This window comes from Typha latifolia, chromosome 12, assembly GCF_019914945.1.
Source record: "Typha latifolia isolate L0001 chromosome 12, TyphaL0001v2, whole genome shotgun sequence".
NCBI lineage: Eukaryota > Viridiplantae > Streptophyta > Magnoliopsida > Poales > Typhaceae > Typha > Typha latifolia.
Genome location: NC_133097.1, coordinates 245,661 through 265,949, shown reverse-complemented (window position 1 = coordinate 265,949; position 20,289 = coordinate 245,661). Strand labels below are relative to the sequence as shown.

At 36.4% G+C, this 20,289-nt stretch overlaps 1 protein-coding gene across 4 annotated transcripts; it reads right to left on the bottom strand.

The window, feature by feature from the left end:
- Window positions 1-6,058: 6,058 nt before the first annotated feature.
- LOC140799320 (protein FAR1-RELATED SEQUENCE 6-like) lies at window positions 6,059-14,736 on the bottom strand. Of its 4 annotated transcripts, none has more exons than XM_073153607.1 (5): window positions 14,478-14,736; window positions 11,739-14,355; window positions 11,588-11,645; window positions 10,103-10,211; window positions 6,059-6,240 (listed from the first exon to the last, which is right to left on the bottom strand). In XM_073153607.1, the coding sequence occupies exons 2-3, from the start codon at window positions 14,268-14,270 to the stop codon at window positions 11,640-11,642; spliced, it is 2,538 nt and encodes an 845-aa protein (XP_073009708.1). In that variant the 5' UTR covers window positions 14,271-14,355; window positions 14,478-14,736; the 3' UTR covers window positions 6,059-6,240; window positions 10,103-10,211; window positions 11,588-11,639. The 4 variants fall into 4 exon arrangements, with proteins under 4 accessions (XP_073009708.1, XP_073009709.1, XP_073009710.1 ...); XM_073153608.1 differs by having other exon boundaries at window positions 6,059-6,229; XM_073153609.1 differs by lacking the exon at window positions 6,059-6,240 and having other exon boundaries at window positions 10,027-10,211.
- Window positions 14,737-20,289: the final 5,553 nt, after the last annotated feature.

Genomic DNA, 20,289 nt, shown 5'->3' with positions numbered 1-20,289 from the left:
ATGATGTTAGAGATAATGCTGGAGATAATATTGAAGATAATGTTAGAGAAACAAATATTGCAGGTATTTTGGGAGATGATGTTGAATTTCCCACAAGTGCTTCACAATGCTCTACTAGTAGTGATAGTGATGAAAATGCTGCTATAAATGAGGAAGAAGTTGATAATATTTTATCTTCTAAGGATGATGTTGAACAATTTAGAATCCATGTAACAACCCAATCCCAAAAAAAAAAAAAAATTCATGGGCACGACGCGACCGGCCACACTGTGGCCGGCCTCGTGCCCATGCCAGCTGCTCATGCAGCTTGGTGGGGCGCCACGCGCCTGCGGCCGCTGCCGCAGCCAACCGGCTGCGGCCAGCTGGCGACGGTGGGCCCCGGCGTCGCCACTACTCCTCCACCGCCTCTCTCTCTCTCTCTCTCTCTCTCTCTCTCTCTCTCTCTCTCTCTCCCACCCTCTCACTCTACTCTCTCTCTCTATACCGGCACCTTCCCTAGAGCCGCCGCCGCTGCCGGTGAGATCTCTCACTCCCCTTCTCTTTCCTTCTCTCTCTCTCTCTCTCTCTCTCTCTCTCTCTCTCTCTCTCTCTCTCTCTCTCTCTCTCCCGAGGTTGGGATCGTCGGAGCCGAGCCGCCGGCGAGAGGTCGGCCGCTGGCTGGTCAGCAACGGCCGGTGCCCTCCCCGCCGGCCCGGGCCCGCAACCTCCTCCCTCACCTCCTCTCTTTCTTCTCTTCCTCTTCTCTTCTTCTTCTTCTTCTTCTTCTTTCTTTCTTTCTTTCTTTCTTTCTTTTTCTCCTTCTTCCTCAGCTCCACTCTTTCCTTCTGCACAGTGTTGGGCTCGGCCCAGCACTGATGGTAGATGTAATTAATTTATTAATTAATTATTTTATTTATGTTATTTATTTAGGTATTTTTCTTCTTAATTAATGCAAATAGATTATTTAGACATTAACTATTTTAATAATATTATATATATCCTTCAATATAATTTTATTAATGATAATTTTTATAATTAATGATTAATTAGGTATAAATATAGGTAATACTTATATTTATTTATTTATTTACATATCTATTAGATTAATAGATAGATTTGTAAATTATAATTATTAGATTTATATTCTAATACCCTCATCATATATATTTTAAGTATTTCTATTAATTTTATGATTATTCTGCAACAAATAAAATACTAAGTTTATTTAGTTATTTATTTATTATTTTATTGAGTAAAGACTGCGTTGTCCCTAATTAATCAAGATAGGGTATGAATTATAAAATTAATTAAAATTAGACCACCTCTATACTTATTTAGCCTTTTATTTTATTTTTTAATTATATATTTAGAAATACTCTTATATAAAAGGAAACAGACCTCTTCTCCTTATATTATAACTAATATTTTATAATAATAAAGAATTATAATATTTGAATCGTATCTATATTATAGACCTAGTTATGTAATCAAAAATAAAGAAAAATGATTCTAAATCTAATAAACCTTTATATTTTAACTGAATTAATTCTAATTAGATAAACGGCTAACATCATACTACTTAAATATTTCAGATCCCGAACCCCCTTATTTGAGACCCTGTGGACCTTGCTAGCGATGAGTGTCACTTGGTTACCTAACGGACGTGAGAGATGCGTGGTTTGTATCTTCTAATCAAACGGTGAGTAGTCTTATCCCCTAGATCTCTTTCTCAAATTAGGATATATTACATATTATGTACATGCATAATTTGGCTTCCAGCATGATTATATGACTTTATATAGAGATGATTTCAGTCAAGCATATTTTACCATGCATTTGATTAGACTAATCTGGGATATGAGTACATTGGTGATATATAGAGATGATTGGAGATGATTATGTTGTTATGGTTTTATGTCGGGATGATCTCTATCATGAGTATGCATGTGATAGATTAGCATGAGTATGCATGTGTTAGATACATGGTTGGAGTCTGCATTACATCATTTTTCTCTCGACTTCTTTACCACCTAAATTTCTGAGTTGCATGATCTGTTGTCGTACTGGATATATGCATATAATTTATCATGTATAGGAAATCATAAAAATATATGTGTATGTGATGTGATGTGATATGATATGATGTGATGTGATAGCTGGAACGGTATCTGGTCCGGATTGGTACTGGACATACTCTTAGCGTATGGCAGAGTATGGTGATGGCTGATAGTTGTACTCTTAGCGTATGACAGGGTACAACTATCATTGATATACCCTTAGCGTATGGCAGGGTATGATTACTTTCTTCTAAGATACCCTTAGCGTATGGCAGGGTATGACTTATCTACAGAGATACTCTTAGCGTATGACAGGGTATGCTCTGAGCTTGTGACATGATGCGTATCAAGTTTGGGGTCGGGTACCGTAGTCCAGCATGGTGGATGATATTCAGAGTTTAGACGGATGATTATGATAGTGAGAGATATGTGGATTATATCTGGCTCTGACATATACGATTATCTAGTGGTTGGCATGCATCATGCATCATGCATCATCGTTGATGTGACTAGTATCATTGGATCATAATTTTTATACATGATATGGTGTTATATTCGGTGATGTTATATGGTAATTTCATCATGTTATATAATTTCGGTTGAGGATATAATATGGTCATTCATGAGATTTGATTTCATTCATATATATGTCATTGAGGATACATATATATATGTTCATACATGGCATCATACTGCCTTTCGATTCATATTATCCAGTATATGATTTACTCTTTGTTTGGCATTACTGATTCGGGGTAAAGTCTATTCACTGAGCCCTTTGCTCATGACTCTCTTTATTTCTTTTCTAACCCCTCAGATTTGTAGTACGTGATAGCGACCTGAGATACCTTAAGAAGATATTTTAGAGTGATGATGATGTGAGTTATTGATGCGAGACGGTATAAAAGATAGTTTAACCAGACATTGAGTTGTATCGTTGTTTGTTATATTTGTGCCTTATTGTATCGAATGATGATTTGTATAGTATATATCGGAATTTATAGCACTCGTGTATCAGTTGTTTAGTTGTATCTTGATGGTTTGTTGTGGCCTGTGTGGGCGCTGCTAGATTATGTAGTGGTCTAGTGTATATTATTATGAACTTGGATATTCATATGTTAACAAGTTTATTTGGTTGATAGTATGATGTATTTGGTGATGGATTATGTGATCATGGATAGGTTAACAGGTTTTATTTAATGATGTCATGATTATATGTGCACAGGAGAGTATTTGTGTGGGACGGGCCCCGCCCGACCTGTCGCGTGCGCCGCGCGTGCCGTGTGGGCGCGTAGGCGTGCACGTGCCGTGCCGGGCGGGGGCGTTACAATCCACACATATGAGTGAGAGGCGGAGGATTCATCACTTGCAGTAGGGAGCATATTTGATAATGTTTATATGTTTTGGGATGCCCTTGGAGACTATGCAATCAAACACCATTTTCAGACAATCTATCTTCATAATGAGAAGTGTAGGGTAACTGTTAAATGTGTCAAAAAAGAGTGTTCTTGGAGATTGCATGCTTCAACTGTACATGGTGACACACTAATCCAGGTGAAAATATTGAAAGGGGAGCATACATGTGAGGTGTCAATATTTGTGTAAATAAGATGGGCAAAACTAGTTGGATATGCAATAAGATAGTTGATTAGATTTGGGTTGAGCCAAACATTTCTACTAAAGTTATCAAGGCTTATTTAACGGATGCATATCAAGTTGAGCTCGAGTATTGAAAAGTATGGAGGAGAAGAGAGATAGCTTTGGAGAAAATATATAGAAATATAAAAAAAATTATTTCAGTTTTTTATAGCACTACAAAAAGAGTTAAATGAGAGAAACCCGGGCAATATGATTAAACTTGATGTTGATAATTTAGACGGATCATTTGTCAATTTTTTTGTGTGTTTCAAGGCATGTTCAGATGGGTTTAAGGCAGGTAGCAGGCCATATCTTGGACTTGATGGTTGCCACTTAAAAGGAAAGTATTTTGATGATTTATTAGCTGCAATAGCATGGGATGCAAACTATGAGATATTTTCAGTGACATTTGCAGTAGTAAATGTTGAAAAGTGGGTATACAGGTGGTTTTTGGAATGCTTGAAAGAGGGTATTGAAAATATAGAGAATCTCACATTCATGTCGGATCGTCAAAAAAGATTAGATATTGCTATTAGTGGGGTGTTTTCAGGAGTGGAGCATAGAGTGTGTTTTAAATATTTTTATGAGAACTTTATGTAAAAGTTCACTAATAAGGTGTACAAGAAGCCTATGTGTGAGGCTGTTAAAGCTTATGTCTCTCTAGTTTGGGAGGATTGCATGAAATCACTAGAAGATTTACCAGCTAGAGATTGGGTGAAAGCTCAAAATGAGAAGGTATATTGCATGTGAAGCCAAAGTTTAGTGATGTATTGACATTATTTTATTACTATTATAATGTATTAACATTTTCAGAAGTTTACTTCAGTCACTATTATGATGTATCGAACCTCTTCATTTTATTGTAGACTTAAACAAGGAGCGAGTATCAAGATGGTACCAAAGTCCACTACTATACTAACTGTGGTGTGAAGTTATTCAATAAGTTTATTTTAGAGGATCAAGCAAAGCCATATATTGATATTATAGACAGTATCAGATGGACCACCGCAGAAGGCAAACTAACACCAATATTAGCTAAATATGTTCAATGGGTGAGTAAAGAGGCTGGTGGTGTTAGTAGCATCTTTCGATCTGAAAATGAGGAAGCAAAAGTGCAAGGGGCAAATGAGAGATGCACTATTAAATTGGATGAACAAACATGCACTTGTAGAAGGTGGTAATTATGTGAGTTTCCTTATATTCATGTTGCTACAGTCATCCTATCTTTTCTTCGAAGAGTGGCTGACTATGTCAACGACTATTTCACTATTGAAAGATATATGCTAACTTATGTAGGAAAAATAGCAGCATTGCCAGATAAAATGTATTGAAAAAGACCCACAAATGATTTAATTGTCAATGCTTCTAAAAGAGGTTGACCTAGGGAAGACAAAAAAAAAGAGAGTATATGAGGTGTTAATGAGGAGCGGATGCCAAATGGGGGTGATGAAGCCAATCAAAAATTATGGACGTTGTGTTGGGAAAGACCACAATAAGTGAAGTTGTAATGAGCCAATAGGACAAGGGCAAGTGGCTGAAAATTCTAGAAATATTAATATTAGACAGAGCAGAAGGAGATGTACAAATAAAACTTCAGCTACTAAGTTGGGGTCATCCATAGCTATGAGAACAAGTAGTAATTCAGTCATTAGAGCTATGTATGATTTTGCACGTAGCACCCAATATGTATTATTAAATATTACTTATTTTAGAATACACATACCTCAATAATTACTCATGTCTCACAAAGTGAGAACTATACTTATCTTGTCTATTTTTTATGCAGGTCATTAGTATTGTTGTGGTCCTTAGCTGTTGGATTTTTGGAGTTAATATTTACTCATTTTGTTATTTAAACTTGGAGTTACTATTTAATTCTTTTTGTAATTTAAACTTGGGGTTACTATTTAATTCAGCCACTATGTAATTGTACTAAAATTTGGTGTTAATCTTTTGGATCTTATGGATAATCTGTAAATCTAGGTTGTTATAAACTTAGCTTTGTATAGTTGTTGTAAAGTTTAGTTTTGTTTTGTATATTTAGTTATTGTAAATGTGGATAATCTGTAAATTCAGGTTGTTGTATGTTTAGTTGTTGTATATTTAGTTGTTAAAAACTTAGCTTTGTACAGTTATTGCAAAGTTCAAATTTAGTTGTTGTAAAGTTCAGTTTAGTTTTATATGTTTAGTTTAGTTTGATAGAGTTTAGATTTTTGCAGGCAACTACTATCAATAGTTAGCTTTGCAACAACAACAATAACTACTATTAATAGTTAGCTTTACAACAGCAACAACTACTATCAATTTACAAATTTTATTCCGAACACAAAAGTTTTCAAATTGATACATAACACAATCATCAGTTGATTTCACTAAGATTGCCATTAATACATCACTCATTAATTATTTACACCAAGGCAAATGCACATAAAGAGCCATCCCATATTCTTCTCTAGCATATTCTATCTTCAACTCAATTCTAGTTAGCTGGTATTTCAATCTATCGGGCGAAAATTGACATCGTCGCACCATGCGAAATAATTGCAATGATCATCCTGCATTGAGACTGTTAATATTTCAATACTAGTAGAGTATCAATTAAATTGCAAATCATACCTTATGTCCAGGGTAAGAATAAAATCTTCTATTTTTGTTCTTCTTCGTATTAGAAACTCAAATTTTGCAAACACCCCTACCACAAGGGCAATTAAAATTTTCGCCTATATCATTACAACTCAAATTTGAGCTCATTGATGATGACATTAATCCTCTTGGGAGCTACATAAAAAGTAAATTTGAGCTTATTAATTAGCTAATAGCTATACATTTTCTGAAATCCATACTTTAATATTTCGAATAGGATGTATGTTCAGGATTTGATCAGTGAAATTGTTGTAAAAACTAAAACCCAAGCTGTGTCATTTCCAAAAATCGAAGCTATACCATTTCCCAAATTTAAAGCTAAATCTAAAGAAAATATCAAACCCAAGATAGAGGAGGAGAAAAGAGAGTTGTTAGAAGAGAAAATCCTACCTTTTCTTGATCGAAAGAAGCTATAGGGTTCTGCCCTAAAAGAGAGGAAGAGAGAAGAAGAAAAAGAAGTATAAGGGTATTTTCGTCATTTAAGAAAATTAATTGTAAATTTGACGAAATATTCCCATCTGCCCAAACGGTGTTAGTTAAAATCTAACCCATGTTGTTTTCTACAAATATTAATTAAATCATAAGGTCAAATAGTGAAAACATAGGGTGTAAATATAAATTTAGCTAAAAGGTAGGGTGTTATATATAAATTTCTTTATCTAATATTAACAAATTGGTTACTCACTTATATAAGATTTGCATAAAATTTTCTTATATAACAAAATTTTATTTGTCACTATAAAATAAATTTAAAGAAAATTTATCTTTATATTTGTGAGTTTAAAAGAGATCATCCTAAGGGAAAATAAAATTTTAAAAGTCATAAAAAAATAGAAATAAAAATGAAGTATCATGCAACTCCAAGGTGGCTAATGCAACTAACTCCTAAGCCAAGTTATCATTATATTACCTTTGAGAGTCATGAATGTTTTACGATTATCCTTATCTTTAAATAGTACAATTGCTTTCAACATATCTTCATCGGAGACAAATTTTTTCATTTCATTGGAAATCTTCAATATATTTGGTGATAGAGAATGTTTATAAGATATTTAAGTAGATGACGGGTCTAAAATTGTAGCATTGGCTTCTTCACATTCCTCTTCCTAATCAAAGCAATAAGGTGGCACTTTAGGAGCAGAAATAGTATGGTTAGGTAACAATTAAATGACACAGGAATAACTCAATGAGATGTTATATGTCTTTGTGATTGCATACTAGTTCCAACTCCATAGTCCCTAGGTCCTCGAGATCATTTACTTTCAACATATCCTCGTACAAATATTTATTTTATAGTATGTTAAAAAGCCAATAGGTAAACATTACATTATGAAGTTTAATACTAAAAAAAAAAATACATACCCTCATATAGGTCATGACATGCTAGATAAAAATGAAAACTTTTTTTCTTTGATTTTTCAACTATATCATCAATCCAATACGTTTGACCATGCCATTATGATATTAATATTACAAACTTTTAAATAAAAATAATATTGAATAACGTCACTAAGAGAATCCACGAAACAAATCTAATTATTTAACTTAATGTTAATTGCATAGCATCATAAAGAGAATTCGCGCAAGTATCTCCTATTTTTTTGAAGTCTCAATACACGACTGAGATTGATATTATTTGATTTAGCCTTATATAAGTATTAGTACAAAAAAAAACTATAAAATTGAATCATCCAACTATTAACATCAGTAATAGAGCAAAAGATTTTGTAAATCTATTCTGGTATTTTTACCATAATAGCTTTATATAACTATTAAGATTCATATATCTTGACCTGCTATCGTCAACTATAAAGCAAAAGAAAGAAACAATTATAATATTTGAAAACACTCGTTAGAGATAAAATTGTAGATGACTAAATAAGTTTTCCAATGCTTAAATAACATTGATTAGAGTTCCTATGAAAAAAATATGAGCAAAATAGTGAATAAAAGTTACCACAGTGAAGAGATAAACGAAGACTTTATTGAATTTTTGTAGTGCCTTTTACCCCCAAAATAATTCAGTATAATTTTCTTTTTAAAATGAGAGGGAGAAAATGGGAATGAAAACAAATAGCTTAAAGAGATTTGTCAGAAATATTTCTCTGTACTTAATAAAGAAGAGTTTCTTTTCAAAATACTCTGTGTTTTCCGTATAAATGGAGAACATGTCTTATCATTTCTCTGTACTTAATTAAATAAAAAGTAGAGTTGTCAGAAACATTTAAAGGTAAGGCAAGGGAAAATTGTTCAAAGTTAACAGATATATTTAAGATTCTAAATGTCAAAATAGCCTTCTTTTGAAAATTAAAAGTTTTATATTTGCTACTAAAAATATGAAAAAAATATCATGGCAGTAGGATCCAAATCTATGAACCTTTTATACCATGATACTAGGTAGATTTAGTCTTTTAGTAGAATCGGCCATCGTTCAAACTAACAATTATAATATCTTAATCAGCTGCTTCTGAAAGACGCTTAAGAACAAGCAAGAGGGAAACCTAACGATTTTCCACAAAGGGTGACAAAATGTACGTAAGAACAAAATGCATTTTGATCCGTCTCCGTTCTCAAGCATTTCGTTTCCCTCAATACAAGGAACAGCAATGGGGAATCTTGGACAATGGGTGAAAGCCCGACTAAGGGTATAATTAACGGTATACTACTAGTGATACAGTGTCTTTTCCTTTTGTTGACGTCTCACTCTCCTCCTAAGTAAAGGTTATCTCCATTATTCAATAGTCTATTCTCCACTTTTCTAATCTATAGAGTCAAAAGAACTTTGTCAAAACCTAGTTGAACCCCCGGGTTGCAGAATAGCTGAATAAGGGATGCCCCCACCGGGTTAGTAGGTTGGGACTGCCTAGCTCTTTGAGCAATCAGTCAACCAACTATAAGGTCATTTGTAAAGATTTGTTACTGATGTCCCAAATACTTATAAGTCACACTTCAAGGATCATGATGAATGACTTTGGCAAAATAGACTTAACAACATAGGCAATTAAACAATGGTGAGGTTGACCAATGTTTTCAGATTAATGCAAGTTATTTGGTTAAAACCTTAAAATCATGTTCCTATTAAACTCACTCGAAAGCCCAAGCCCATTTTGTAAATTGACCCATTAACTGCAAACTTGGCAGGCTTCACCCATTCACAAGCTCAGTTTTACCCCCAAAAACCCATGGGCTAGTAGGTGATAATAGGCTAGAATATTTCAAAGCCAACCTAATCCGGCTCGAAAATTCCGGCTGCCCAATCTAAACTCAATATCATATTCTGCCTTCCTACTTAAATTTTTCTTCCTGCATCATATTCTGATGGCAGAGTAACTAAAAGTTTGGTTACTCAAAGTATTATCGTTTAGTAAAGGAGATAATTCTTAAAGAAAAAGGAAGATACAAGGTTCTCTTCTCTACATTTCAAGAAACAAAAATAGGTCCTCATAGTTTTAGAGAATGGATAGAGAAACTAATAGAGAAGGTGTTGTAAGAAAAAAGAAATGGTCATTTCATCCCTAAATTTTAGAGTAGGGAATGGAATAGTGAAAGACATGTGAATGCTCTACGGCATGCAGAAAGAAGTCATCTATAAAACTAGGCGAGAAGCCAGAGACTGTCAAACACACATATATATGATCAAATAATATATAGTTCATCATCTAAGCCCATTTATGCAGCAATAAAATCACAGACATGAGCTATACGGGATTCTCGAAATGACTGCTAAGGTTCAAAACCAGTGACAGGGTTTTCAACAATTCAGACCTGATTAAAATGTTACATACCTTTAGCCTACTGTCCCGTGAGTGCCCCTATGTGCACACCTCCAATAGAGAGTTGAATATAGCTGTATATGTATGTATTGTCCCGTGAATGAATAGCACGCAAGCATGGCTAGACCCTCAGAAAACAAAATTTAGTAGTACATTCGTAATGAAGATATAATTGGTAAAAATATCTACTGAAAGATGTATGATCTATGAGCAGACAATCTTAAGTATGAACTTCTACGTGAATAAAATTCTATTTATATTTTTCTGAGAAAATATTCACAGAAATGAACATATTTAGGTATATCAAGTTATCAACCATCTACAATTAAACTTGAACTAATAAAAGTGAAATAAGCACCATAAGACTGATACCAGCATTTACAATACTGAAGTATAATTGCCTTCTACAAAGGGTTATGATTTATAATATAATTTCAGTTCTGCACTTTTGGTCCAATCATAAATCAAAGGATCAAATAGAACAATTGACATCATTGGATAGACCAAATTATAATTTGAGTTCTGTTAGAATATTATACAATAACTAAACAATATATATATATATATATTAACTGGTAGCATGAGATGATATATTAAATTATTAATTAGCCTTGCAATAACCAAATCCTAAAGTAGCAACTAGACATATTAAACAACTTGATATTTTCCAACCAATTCATTCAGGTAGATGGGATATCCAGACTTGCCAAACAATGACAAGGCTAATGCCTAATAGATGACTAATGACAAGTATAGCCTGCAAAGCTAGTGAAGGACAAACAACTTAGTGCACCATACCTACTTCAACAACTTGAATGAAGTAACTAACTTGCATTTGTCCAAATCAAATCCTGGCCAACTCCACTGTTACATGAATACATTCATTATGTACTAAACCTGTATCTCCACATTCTGCAAAATCAATCTTATCTTGGCCATTCTGACTCATGAAATAAGTGGTGCAGCAGGACATTTCAAGTAATAATAGCAACATCTATATTCAAGTAATGCGCCAAAATCAAGGAAACATTGGCAAGAAAAAGAAGAGAAAATATAAAGATTTTCTATATAGATGAGGAAGCATTTTACAGTGGGTGCATAAACTGACTGTACATAATTTAGCACATGAAAGAAACTAATATGTTTCTTTTTTGTATCAAGTTGAAGAAGAAGTCAAGTTTAGATCAACTAATATCGCGGCCAAAATTTGAGATGACTTCACATCAAGTACAATGGATTTATGCAGTCCATCATTTGCAAATCATCTATAATTATATATAGACTTCATGTTCGTTGTGAAAACGATAAATTCTTCAGGACGCTCTGTGACATCAAGCCTACCAAGTTCAGGACATCGGATATAAGGAGGAAGAATGTACAACAATGATCCAAAAAGTTGATTCACCTAGTATAAACAAGCATAGAAAAATAAGAAACAATAATTCAAAGAGCTAATGCAGACAAAGGTAAGGAACTAAGGATGTAAGATGAACTAACATTATAGCTGAAGCTTTTATGCTGATCATTGCACCAAACAGACTTTGTTCTTTTACATCTGTGCAAAATGATAAACAAGTTAAAATAGAAAAAGAGAATACATTTCACTTCAGAACTTCATAAAGAAAAAAAATTAGAAAAGGTATCCTACATGTGTGCCAGGTCCCAAAAAATAATTATTCCGTTGCACATTCAATTTCTTATTTGTGTTGTCCACAACATTATTGCTCTGACTAATGAGCCTTTTATTTGGGAGAATCATGGGATGCACTTGCATGAAATCAGTTGGAGCCATAGGCAATGAATCAGTTTCCAGGTTCACATTTACCACATTATAAGAGTGGCCACCAGACATAGTACCACTGAACGCCATGTTAACATCAACTATTCTGTCTTCCCGTGATTCCTCATACCTAATTACTTTGTCTCTTGCTTCCTTCATGACTGATAAAACAAATTCCTTCAGATCAGATTCCATTGCTCCTATATCCACAACATCTGCAAAGTATTGGTGACCTTGCAAATATAGTTCATCATAGCTTCTCAGATCCTGTGCTGGCGTCGCATTCGAAGCAATTAAAGATGCATGCAGCCGCTTGAAATCCTTCTTCCAGCGCTCAAGTATGTACTTTGAAGGCAATGTCATAACATATTCTTGTCTCAGTACAGCCAGTGCATGGCAGCATAAAATACCTCTGAATTGAAAAGACCGGCAAATACACCAGACATCTTTCTCAGAATTGTTGTAAACAACTGTATAGTCTACTTTTCTACCATCTGCTACCTCACTGGCAATATATGTAACTACAGCCCCACTCCTGTTGGCTTCATTACAAATAACATGCATCAATTGTTTCACCTCATCTTGAAACTTCTGGAAGATGTTTATTGTGTATAGCTCTGCAATCTGCTCTTCAAACTGCAATCCTGATAACAGTTGTGGCCGGGAATAGGATGAACGAAGATCTTCAGAACTCTCTTTCTCCAACTTATTTTTCAGAACAGATTCATACTGTTCAAAGAACACTTGAAGCGAGGTTTTGGTTGACACATGCCCATCAAAGAAGGATTCAGCCTTTTCACTCCTCTGGGTGGTAGACAGACCTGCCCAGAATGTGTGGTTCACAAATGTAGGTGCCCACTGCTTCCTATGGTCATACAGCGAAGATAACCACACATTCTCTCCAAGATGATATTGCGCAACCACTTCCCTCCATTCGTTTTCAAAATCAGTTACAGTAAGGCTATCATATACAGCCTTCTTAAATCTTAAAAATATCTCTTCCCGTTCCTCCATAGTCGCAATTGCTTCTTGGAGCTTCTTCGTGATATGCCAGAGGCAAAAACGATGTCGAGCATTTGGAAGTACCTCCAAAACAGCTTTGAATATGACATCACAATAATTAGTGATTATTGCATCAGGTGGTTTATCAGACATACATCTTAGCCATTTTCTAACAAGCCAAGTATAAGTTTCTTTGGTTTCCTCTGAAAGAAGACCACACCCCAACAAGACAAGTTGACCATGATTATTCACTCCAAGGAATGCAGCAAAAGGGATGGCAGACTGACCAGCCACGTGCATTGTCTCTAATATAATAACATCATTAAAATACTGGTATGCAAATCTAGATCTAGGATCAGCCCAAAAAGCAGTCCTGAGTCGGCCTTCTTCATCAAAATCACAATTGTAGAAGAAATTTGGATATTTAGCTTGCATACGATCAAAGAACTTCATTAGAGCATCAATATCTCTTTCTCCAATCCGTCGTCCTACTTCATTTCTGCTACCCTTTCTAGGGCGACTTGTGCATCTCCTACCTTCTGTAGCTGCGTTAATGGACTTCTCAAGATATTCACCCAGCTCGTCACTGATCTTATGCTGGATCTTCACCGATTCAGGCAGCTCCCGGAAGCACTTCATAAACCTCACCATGTCCGGATTACATGGATGATTGTGCTCCAGCTCTAGAAAATCCACCTTCCACCGGTTCATGAGCTTGGTATCTTTAATGACCATCATAGCCTTGCACTCCGTCCTCTCTGCTGGTGTTCTTCGAGACCGAGTTTGCGGACTGAACATGGTGGCTGGAGCTAATCCGGGCTTCCCACCTTTACGACATGTGAAAGTAGAGCGGGTTGGGCTCCCCTCAAAGTTACGACTAGTCCTTCGCACAGCTGAGAATCCTGTTCGATAAGCGTATGTTTTGTAGAAGCTGAATGCCTCATTGATTGACTCAAATACCATTCCGCACCTAGGTGTCAATGCATCATCCGTATCCTTGGGCATATACTCTTCTCCCCCCTCCTCGTTGCTTTCACTCTCATTAGCAACCTGCTCTGCGGTGGATGGGTTATCATTACCTTGGTTTGCAGCCTCATTTGCTTCCTCGCATCCTTCAATCTTCGGCTCAAGTGGTCTATCCAAGGAATCACTCACTTCATCACGGATCTTGATCTTATCAACTACATGAACAACCGTGGAATTATTGTTGTCCCCGCCACTCCAATCCTTATTCTCCTCTGCACGGCCTTCGTCACCATCTTGACCGGTGCAGTCAGGCAAAGAAGTTTCAACCAAGGGATCACTCTCATTCGTTTCCGCAAGGACTCCAATTCCATCGCCAGCATGCTCTTCCGAAGCATCACCAGGACGATCGTTCACAGGAGGTAGCTGTTCCATCTATCATACAGTTACCAATTTTCCTTTCTATCAATCTTGAATCCAGCAAACAAGTGGTTAGGGTTCAAGGAGGGTGAGAAGAACCCTACAGAAGCATAATTGAAGTAAAGCCCCAAAAGATATCCCACGAATTGGATTCAATAAAGAAAAAAAAAATTACGAACTTTTAATGTCTAGAAATAGGAACAGGGAGAGAAAGAGACGCACCGGAGGCGGAGTGGAGGATCGCAGCCGCCGCGCCGCCAATCTCCAGAAGCCCCGCCGCAAAGGCGGGAGGGGGGAGATTGCAGGGAATGAGAAAGGAAAGAGGCAAGTTCTAGGTCACCAAGATCAGCACACAAAATTTCGACATGGATGAGAGAGGAGAGATAAATGGTATGGTGGGTAAGGGTTTGTATTTGCGAATTTTACATTTTCGTCCTTCTGGTACCCGAAATGATCACCGCGGGTTGGCTGATCTCAACTTTTTCTGTTTCCTGTACCCCAAAAACTGAATCTATCTTTTTCTTCCTTATTTCTTTCTTTCTTTCTTTCTTTCTTTATTTTAACCCCCAAGGAATTGATTAATTTGATACATACCCCTGTGCAATAAAATATGCGGCATGGCCCAAACTTATTATTAAGTCCTTACAAAAATAATATTTGCGAGAGAATTCTATTTACCACACCTTGTGAGTCTGAAATAGTTGCGTCATCCTTAGCTTAATTATTCTAAAGTCCTTTTTTTCTTCTTTTTTTATCGTTATGAATTTAATATTGCCTTGGCTAGGACGTGTAACAAACTAATACTCTTTAAACCACTACACATATACAACTTAATTATAACTAATAACCGAAATCAAACACATACAAGACAATATGTTATAAGGATAATTCTCTTTTTACTCTGTGAACTATCATTCATTTCCACGATGATCTCCTTAAACTACAAAAAATATCTCGCCCCCTGACGTCGTTGATAAAATTGATAAATTAATAAATTAATTAAATTGCCTCTTAAAGTGGGATAGTTAAGTGACTTAGTTAATATTAAATATTTTATTTTATTCTTTAATTCCTGCATTGCCCTCGTGCCCTTTCACTTCTCGTCCTCTCCTCGCTCCCTAAGCAAATCTCACCCTAATCTCTCCTCTCTCAATCCATCCTCTCTTGAACTCTCCTTGCTAAAAAAAAAATCATTCCCTTATCTTTCTAACTCCCTCTACCCAAACACCACCATCTTTCAATTTTCTCTATTTACTTTGCGCCAATTTATAAGATTATGATTTCGACATAATCCTTAATCTCTTTAACCCCTATGTTCTCCATCGACAGCTCTAAGCTCTAGAAGCACTACAAGCATCGATGACCATGGCAAGGGCAAGATGGAGGATTTGATTACCAACATCGTTTCCTCCAGATCCCTCTACCAAACACCACCACCTTTCAATTTTCTCTATTTGCTTTGCGCCAATTTATAGGATTATGATTTCGACATAATCCTTAGTCTCTTTGACCCCTATGTTCTCCATCGAAAGCTCTAGAAGCACTACAAGCATCGATGACCATGGCAAGGGCAAGATGGAGGATTTGATTACCAACATCATTTCCTCCAGATGGCTGATTGAGCCTAATAGCCAACACCATCTCCTCGCCGACTCCATCCACTCATGGTCCTAGTCGCTGTTGATGGCAAAGAAGTTTTAGGTGAAGCTGGTGGTGGAGAGAATGGAAGAGGTTAGGGTGGAGGAGTCGGCGGCGAGGGTGACGATGGAGGTGAGGTGGAAAGGGGCAAAGGTGGCGTTGAGCTAGCTAAGGAGGCACTTACTTTCTGGAGAAGTGACAAAAACGAGGTAGACACTATGAAGCAAAATGGCTATTAGGAGCAGCACAACTAGCCTTTTCTTTGTCTCCATTTTTCACTGAAACACAAGGACTAATGGCGTAACGCCCCCGCCTGGCATGGGCACGTGCATGCCCATGCACCCACACGGCACATGTGGCTCATACAATAGGATGGGCGAGGCCCGTCATGTACAGATATACTCATGTGCACATAAAGTCATGACATCATCAAATAATACATGTTAATATATCCATGCTCACATATTCCAACACCAAATAAATCATACTATCAGCCAAATAAACTTGTTAACATATGAATATTCAAATCCACAATAATATACACTAGACCACTACATAATCTGGTAGGATCCACACAGGCCACGAGAAACCATCAAGATACAACTAAACAATTGATACACGAGTATACTATAATCTGACATGTATTATACAAATCATCGTCTAATTACAAAAGAGTATAAATATCAAATACTAGTACAACTCAATTTTTATATAAACTATCATCTATACCGTCTCGCATCTATAGCTCACTTCATCATCGCTCTAAAATATCTTCTCAAAATATCTCAAGTCGCTATCACGTACCACATATCTAAGGGGGTTAGAAAATTTATAAAGAGAGTCATGAGCAAAAGGCTCAATGAATAGATCTTACCCTGAATTAGTGATGTCAAACAAAGAGTAAATTATGTACTGAATAATATAAATTAGAAAGAGCATCATGTCATGAATGAGTATATAAATGTATTTTTAATAATATATAAATAAAAAGTAGATAACATGTCATAACTAATAAAAGTATATAATCCTCGATAATGAATAAATAAATCTCCAAGTCATACTATCATCATAACTCTCTTTCAAATATGACACATGATGCATGCCGACTATGACCATGCTATGATATCAAATACAACAATATATCATGTATATTGACCACTCGATAATTAGGTAATCAAATGATAATAAAATCATATACATTTCTCAACATCTTAGTCATCAATATCAGCTCTATTTGTCATCATCATACTAGACCACTGTGTATAGTTAACACCTGGTACCCGATCTCAACATCATGTCCAAAGGCTTAGAGCATACTTTGCCACCTGCAAAGAGTATATCAAATATAACTATACCCTGCCACCTGCTAGGATATCAACATCCATCCAGACCGGGCACCCTTTTAGTTGATAGAAATCTCGTGAGGATAACTCGCCATATATGCCCTAGCGAACGACATGTGGCCGAATGTCTACTGCGCACACGGACTAACGACCTTGGACGTAAGGCCAACAGGATCATAACTATGTCAAGCGATCAATCATCCACCAAGCGCGTCCTAACCCTCGTGCCCACTCGGGTATCCTCACGCTTTCTATCAACTATCCTATTAATCACATTTCATACTTTCTATTTAAATGACATATTATATGCATATATCTAGTACTGCAACAGATCATGCAACGTAGGAATTTAAGTGGTAAAGAAGCTAAGAGAAAAATGATGTAATGTAGTCTCCAACCATGTAGTCAACACATGCATAACTATGCTAATCTATTACATGCATACTCATGCTACAGATCAACTAGACATAAAATTATAATAGTATAATCATTTCTCCTCATCTCTATTTATTATCATCATACTTATATTCGAGATCAGCCTAATTATATGCATGATAAAAATATGCTCGACTAAAATTATCTCTAGATAAAGTCATATAATCATGCTGGAGGCCAAAATATGCATGTACATAATATATAATATAACATAATTTGAGAAAGGTGTCTAGGGGATAAGACTACTCACATCTAATCAGAAGACCCAAACCACGTATCCCTCACATCCGTTAATCAAATGTCAACTCATCGACAGGGTCCACAAGATCTCAAATAAGGGGTTCGGGATCTGAAAATATTTAAGTAGCATGAAGTTAGTCATTTATCTAATTAGAATTTCAAGTAAAATATAATTGTTTATTAGGTTTAGAATCACTTCTCTTTTATTTTTGATTACATAACTAAGTCTATATTATAGATACGATTCAAATACTATAATTATATTATTATCATAAAGTGCTAGTTATAACATAAGGAGAAATGTTTATTTCTTTTTATTTATAATATTCTAAATATATAATTATAAAGTAAAAGCTAAATAATTATAAATAAGATATAAGTATAGATAAGATCTATTTTATAATAAATTTATAATTCTTAGTCTATTTTGATTAATCAAAAATTATATATAGTATTTACTTAATTATGCAAAATAATAAATAAATTAATTAATTAACAAGACTAAGTATCTTATTCTACACACAATAGTATACAATAAATTGTTAAAATTACTTAAAATGCATAAATCTAATATAAATAAATAAATAAAAGTATTACCTATATTTATGTGTAATAGTTATAACCTAATTAATCATTAATTATACTAATTAAAATTAATAATCATCCTGTTGAAGAATATATATATTATTATGAACATAATTAATATATAAATAATTTATCTGCATTAATTAAGAAAGTAATACCTAATTAAATAAATAAATAAACATAAAATAAAGTAGATAATAAAAGCAATGCCACTAGTGCTGCAGTGCTGGGCCGAGCCCAGCACTGTTGCAGAAGCAAAAGAAGGAGCTAAGAGAGAAGAAGAATGGAAGAAGAAGGAAGAAAGAAAAAGAAGAAAGAAGGAAGAAGAAGAAAGAAGGAAGAAGAAGAAGAGGAGAGGAAGATAGGAAGGGAGGGGATCGAGCTGGCGAGGAGGGGCTCGGCCGTTGCTGGCCAGCCAGCGGCTGACCTCTCGCCGAGGGATCTATTTCGACGAACCCGAGAGAGAGATAGAGAGAAAGGGAGAGAGAGAGAGAGAGGAGGAGGAGGAGGAGGAAAGAGGCTCACCGCGCTTGCGGAGGTGGCGGCGGTGGTTTCCAAGGACGGCGACTGTGGGGGTAGGTCGGCCTCGGCGAGAGAGAGAGAGAGAGAGAGAGAGAGAGAGAGAGAGAGAGAGAGAGAGAGAGAGAGAGAGGCAGTAGAGGGGAAAAAGGCGACGACACCGGGGCCCACCGCGGCCAATTGACCGAAGCCGGTTGGCTGCAGCTGCGACAGTGGGCACGTAGCGCCTCACCACACAAGAAGTGCGGCCGGCCATGTCGTGCCCCTTTTTTTTAAAGTTGGGTTGTTACAAATGACAAACACCTAGAAGAGCAAAAGATTGTAAGAATTGAGAGAGACCCACTTGGATTCGCTTCTTGGGTGGCCGATTAGATGATGAGATGGAAGGAGACTAACAACTCTCTCTCTCTCTCTCTCTCTCTCTCTCTCTCTCTCTCTCCCTTGATGCGATCTCTCCTTTAGGGCTAAAGATCGATCTTTTCTAATTCTCAGATCTGGACTAGATCTTGCACGGAACTTTGAAATAAGATCCCTAAATATTCCGCCGTCAGATCGATGTGAAATTTTTATATGTTGTAGGCCCGGAAAAGATCTTTCCAAAAAATCAAGTTTCAGGCGAATCGGAGTTGGGGATCTCGAGATATCATTCGTTTAGTGGACGAATATCAGGATGCTTTATTTTGGATCCGTAGATGGAGGCACGAGATCCTAGGTAATGGTGGATAGTGGAGGACCGGCGTTAATGGGGTGGCACCGGTGAAAAAGTGGTGGTCGAAGGGTTATGGTTGATGGAAGAGTTAGGGCAAGTGTTGGATAGATTGGACGAAGGGGGAGAAGAGGGCCACCCCTAAGGGACTAGGGTGATTAGCCGGACAAGGAAGGTTAGAAGCGGTGTCGCCGGGGATTGAGAGAACAGGAGCAAAGAAGATGGAGGCGAGGCAAAACTCAATCTCAATAATCAATAATCAATTTGGTTGCCTACCACATCCTTTTATAGGCTAACCAACAACTCAAATTAACCCTAAAAACATAATTTTCGTCGACTGCGTTCGAACTCGCCCAACCGCGTTCGAACGCACCGAGTTCGCTCTTCTGGATTTGCGAACACGATGCAGGCATTCGAACGCGTTTGTCGGTATTTGCGAACGCGATGCAGGCGTTCATAGTGCGTTTGAACGCACCGCGTTCGAACGGACAGTACATTCTCTTCACCACGTTCACAACCCCGTTCGCAAACCGCGTTCGAACTCACTCCATCCGCGTTCGAACGCGAC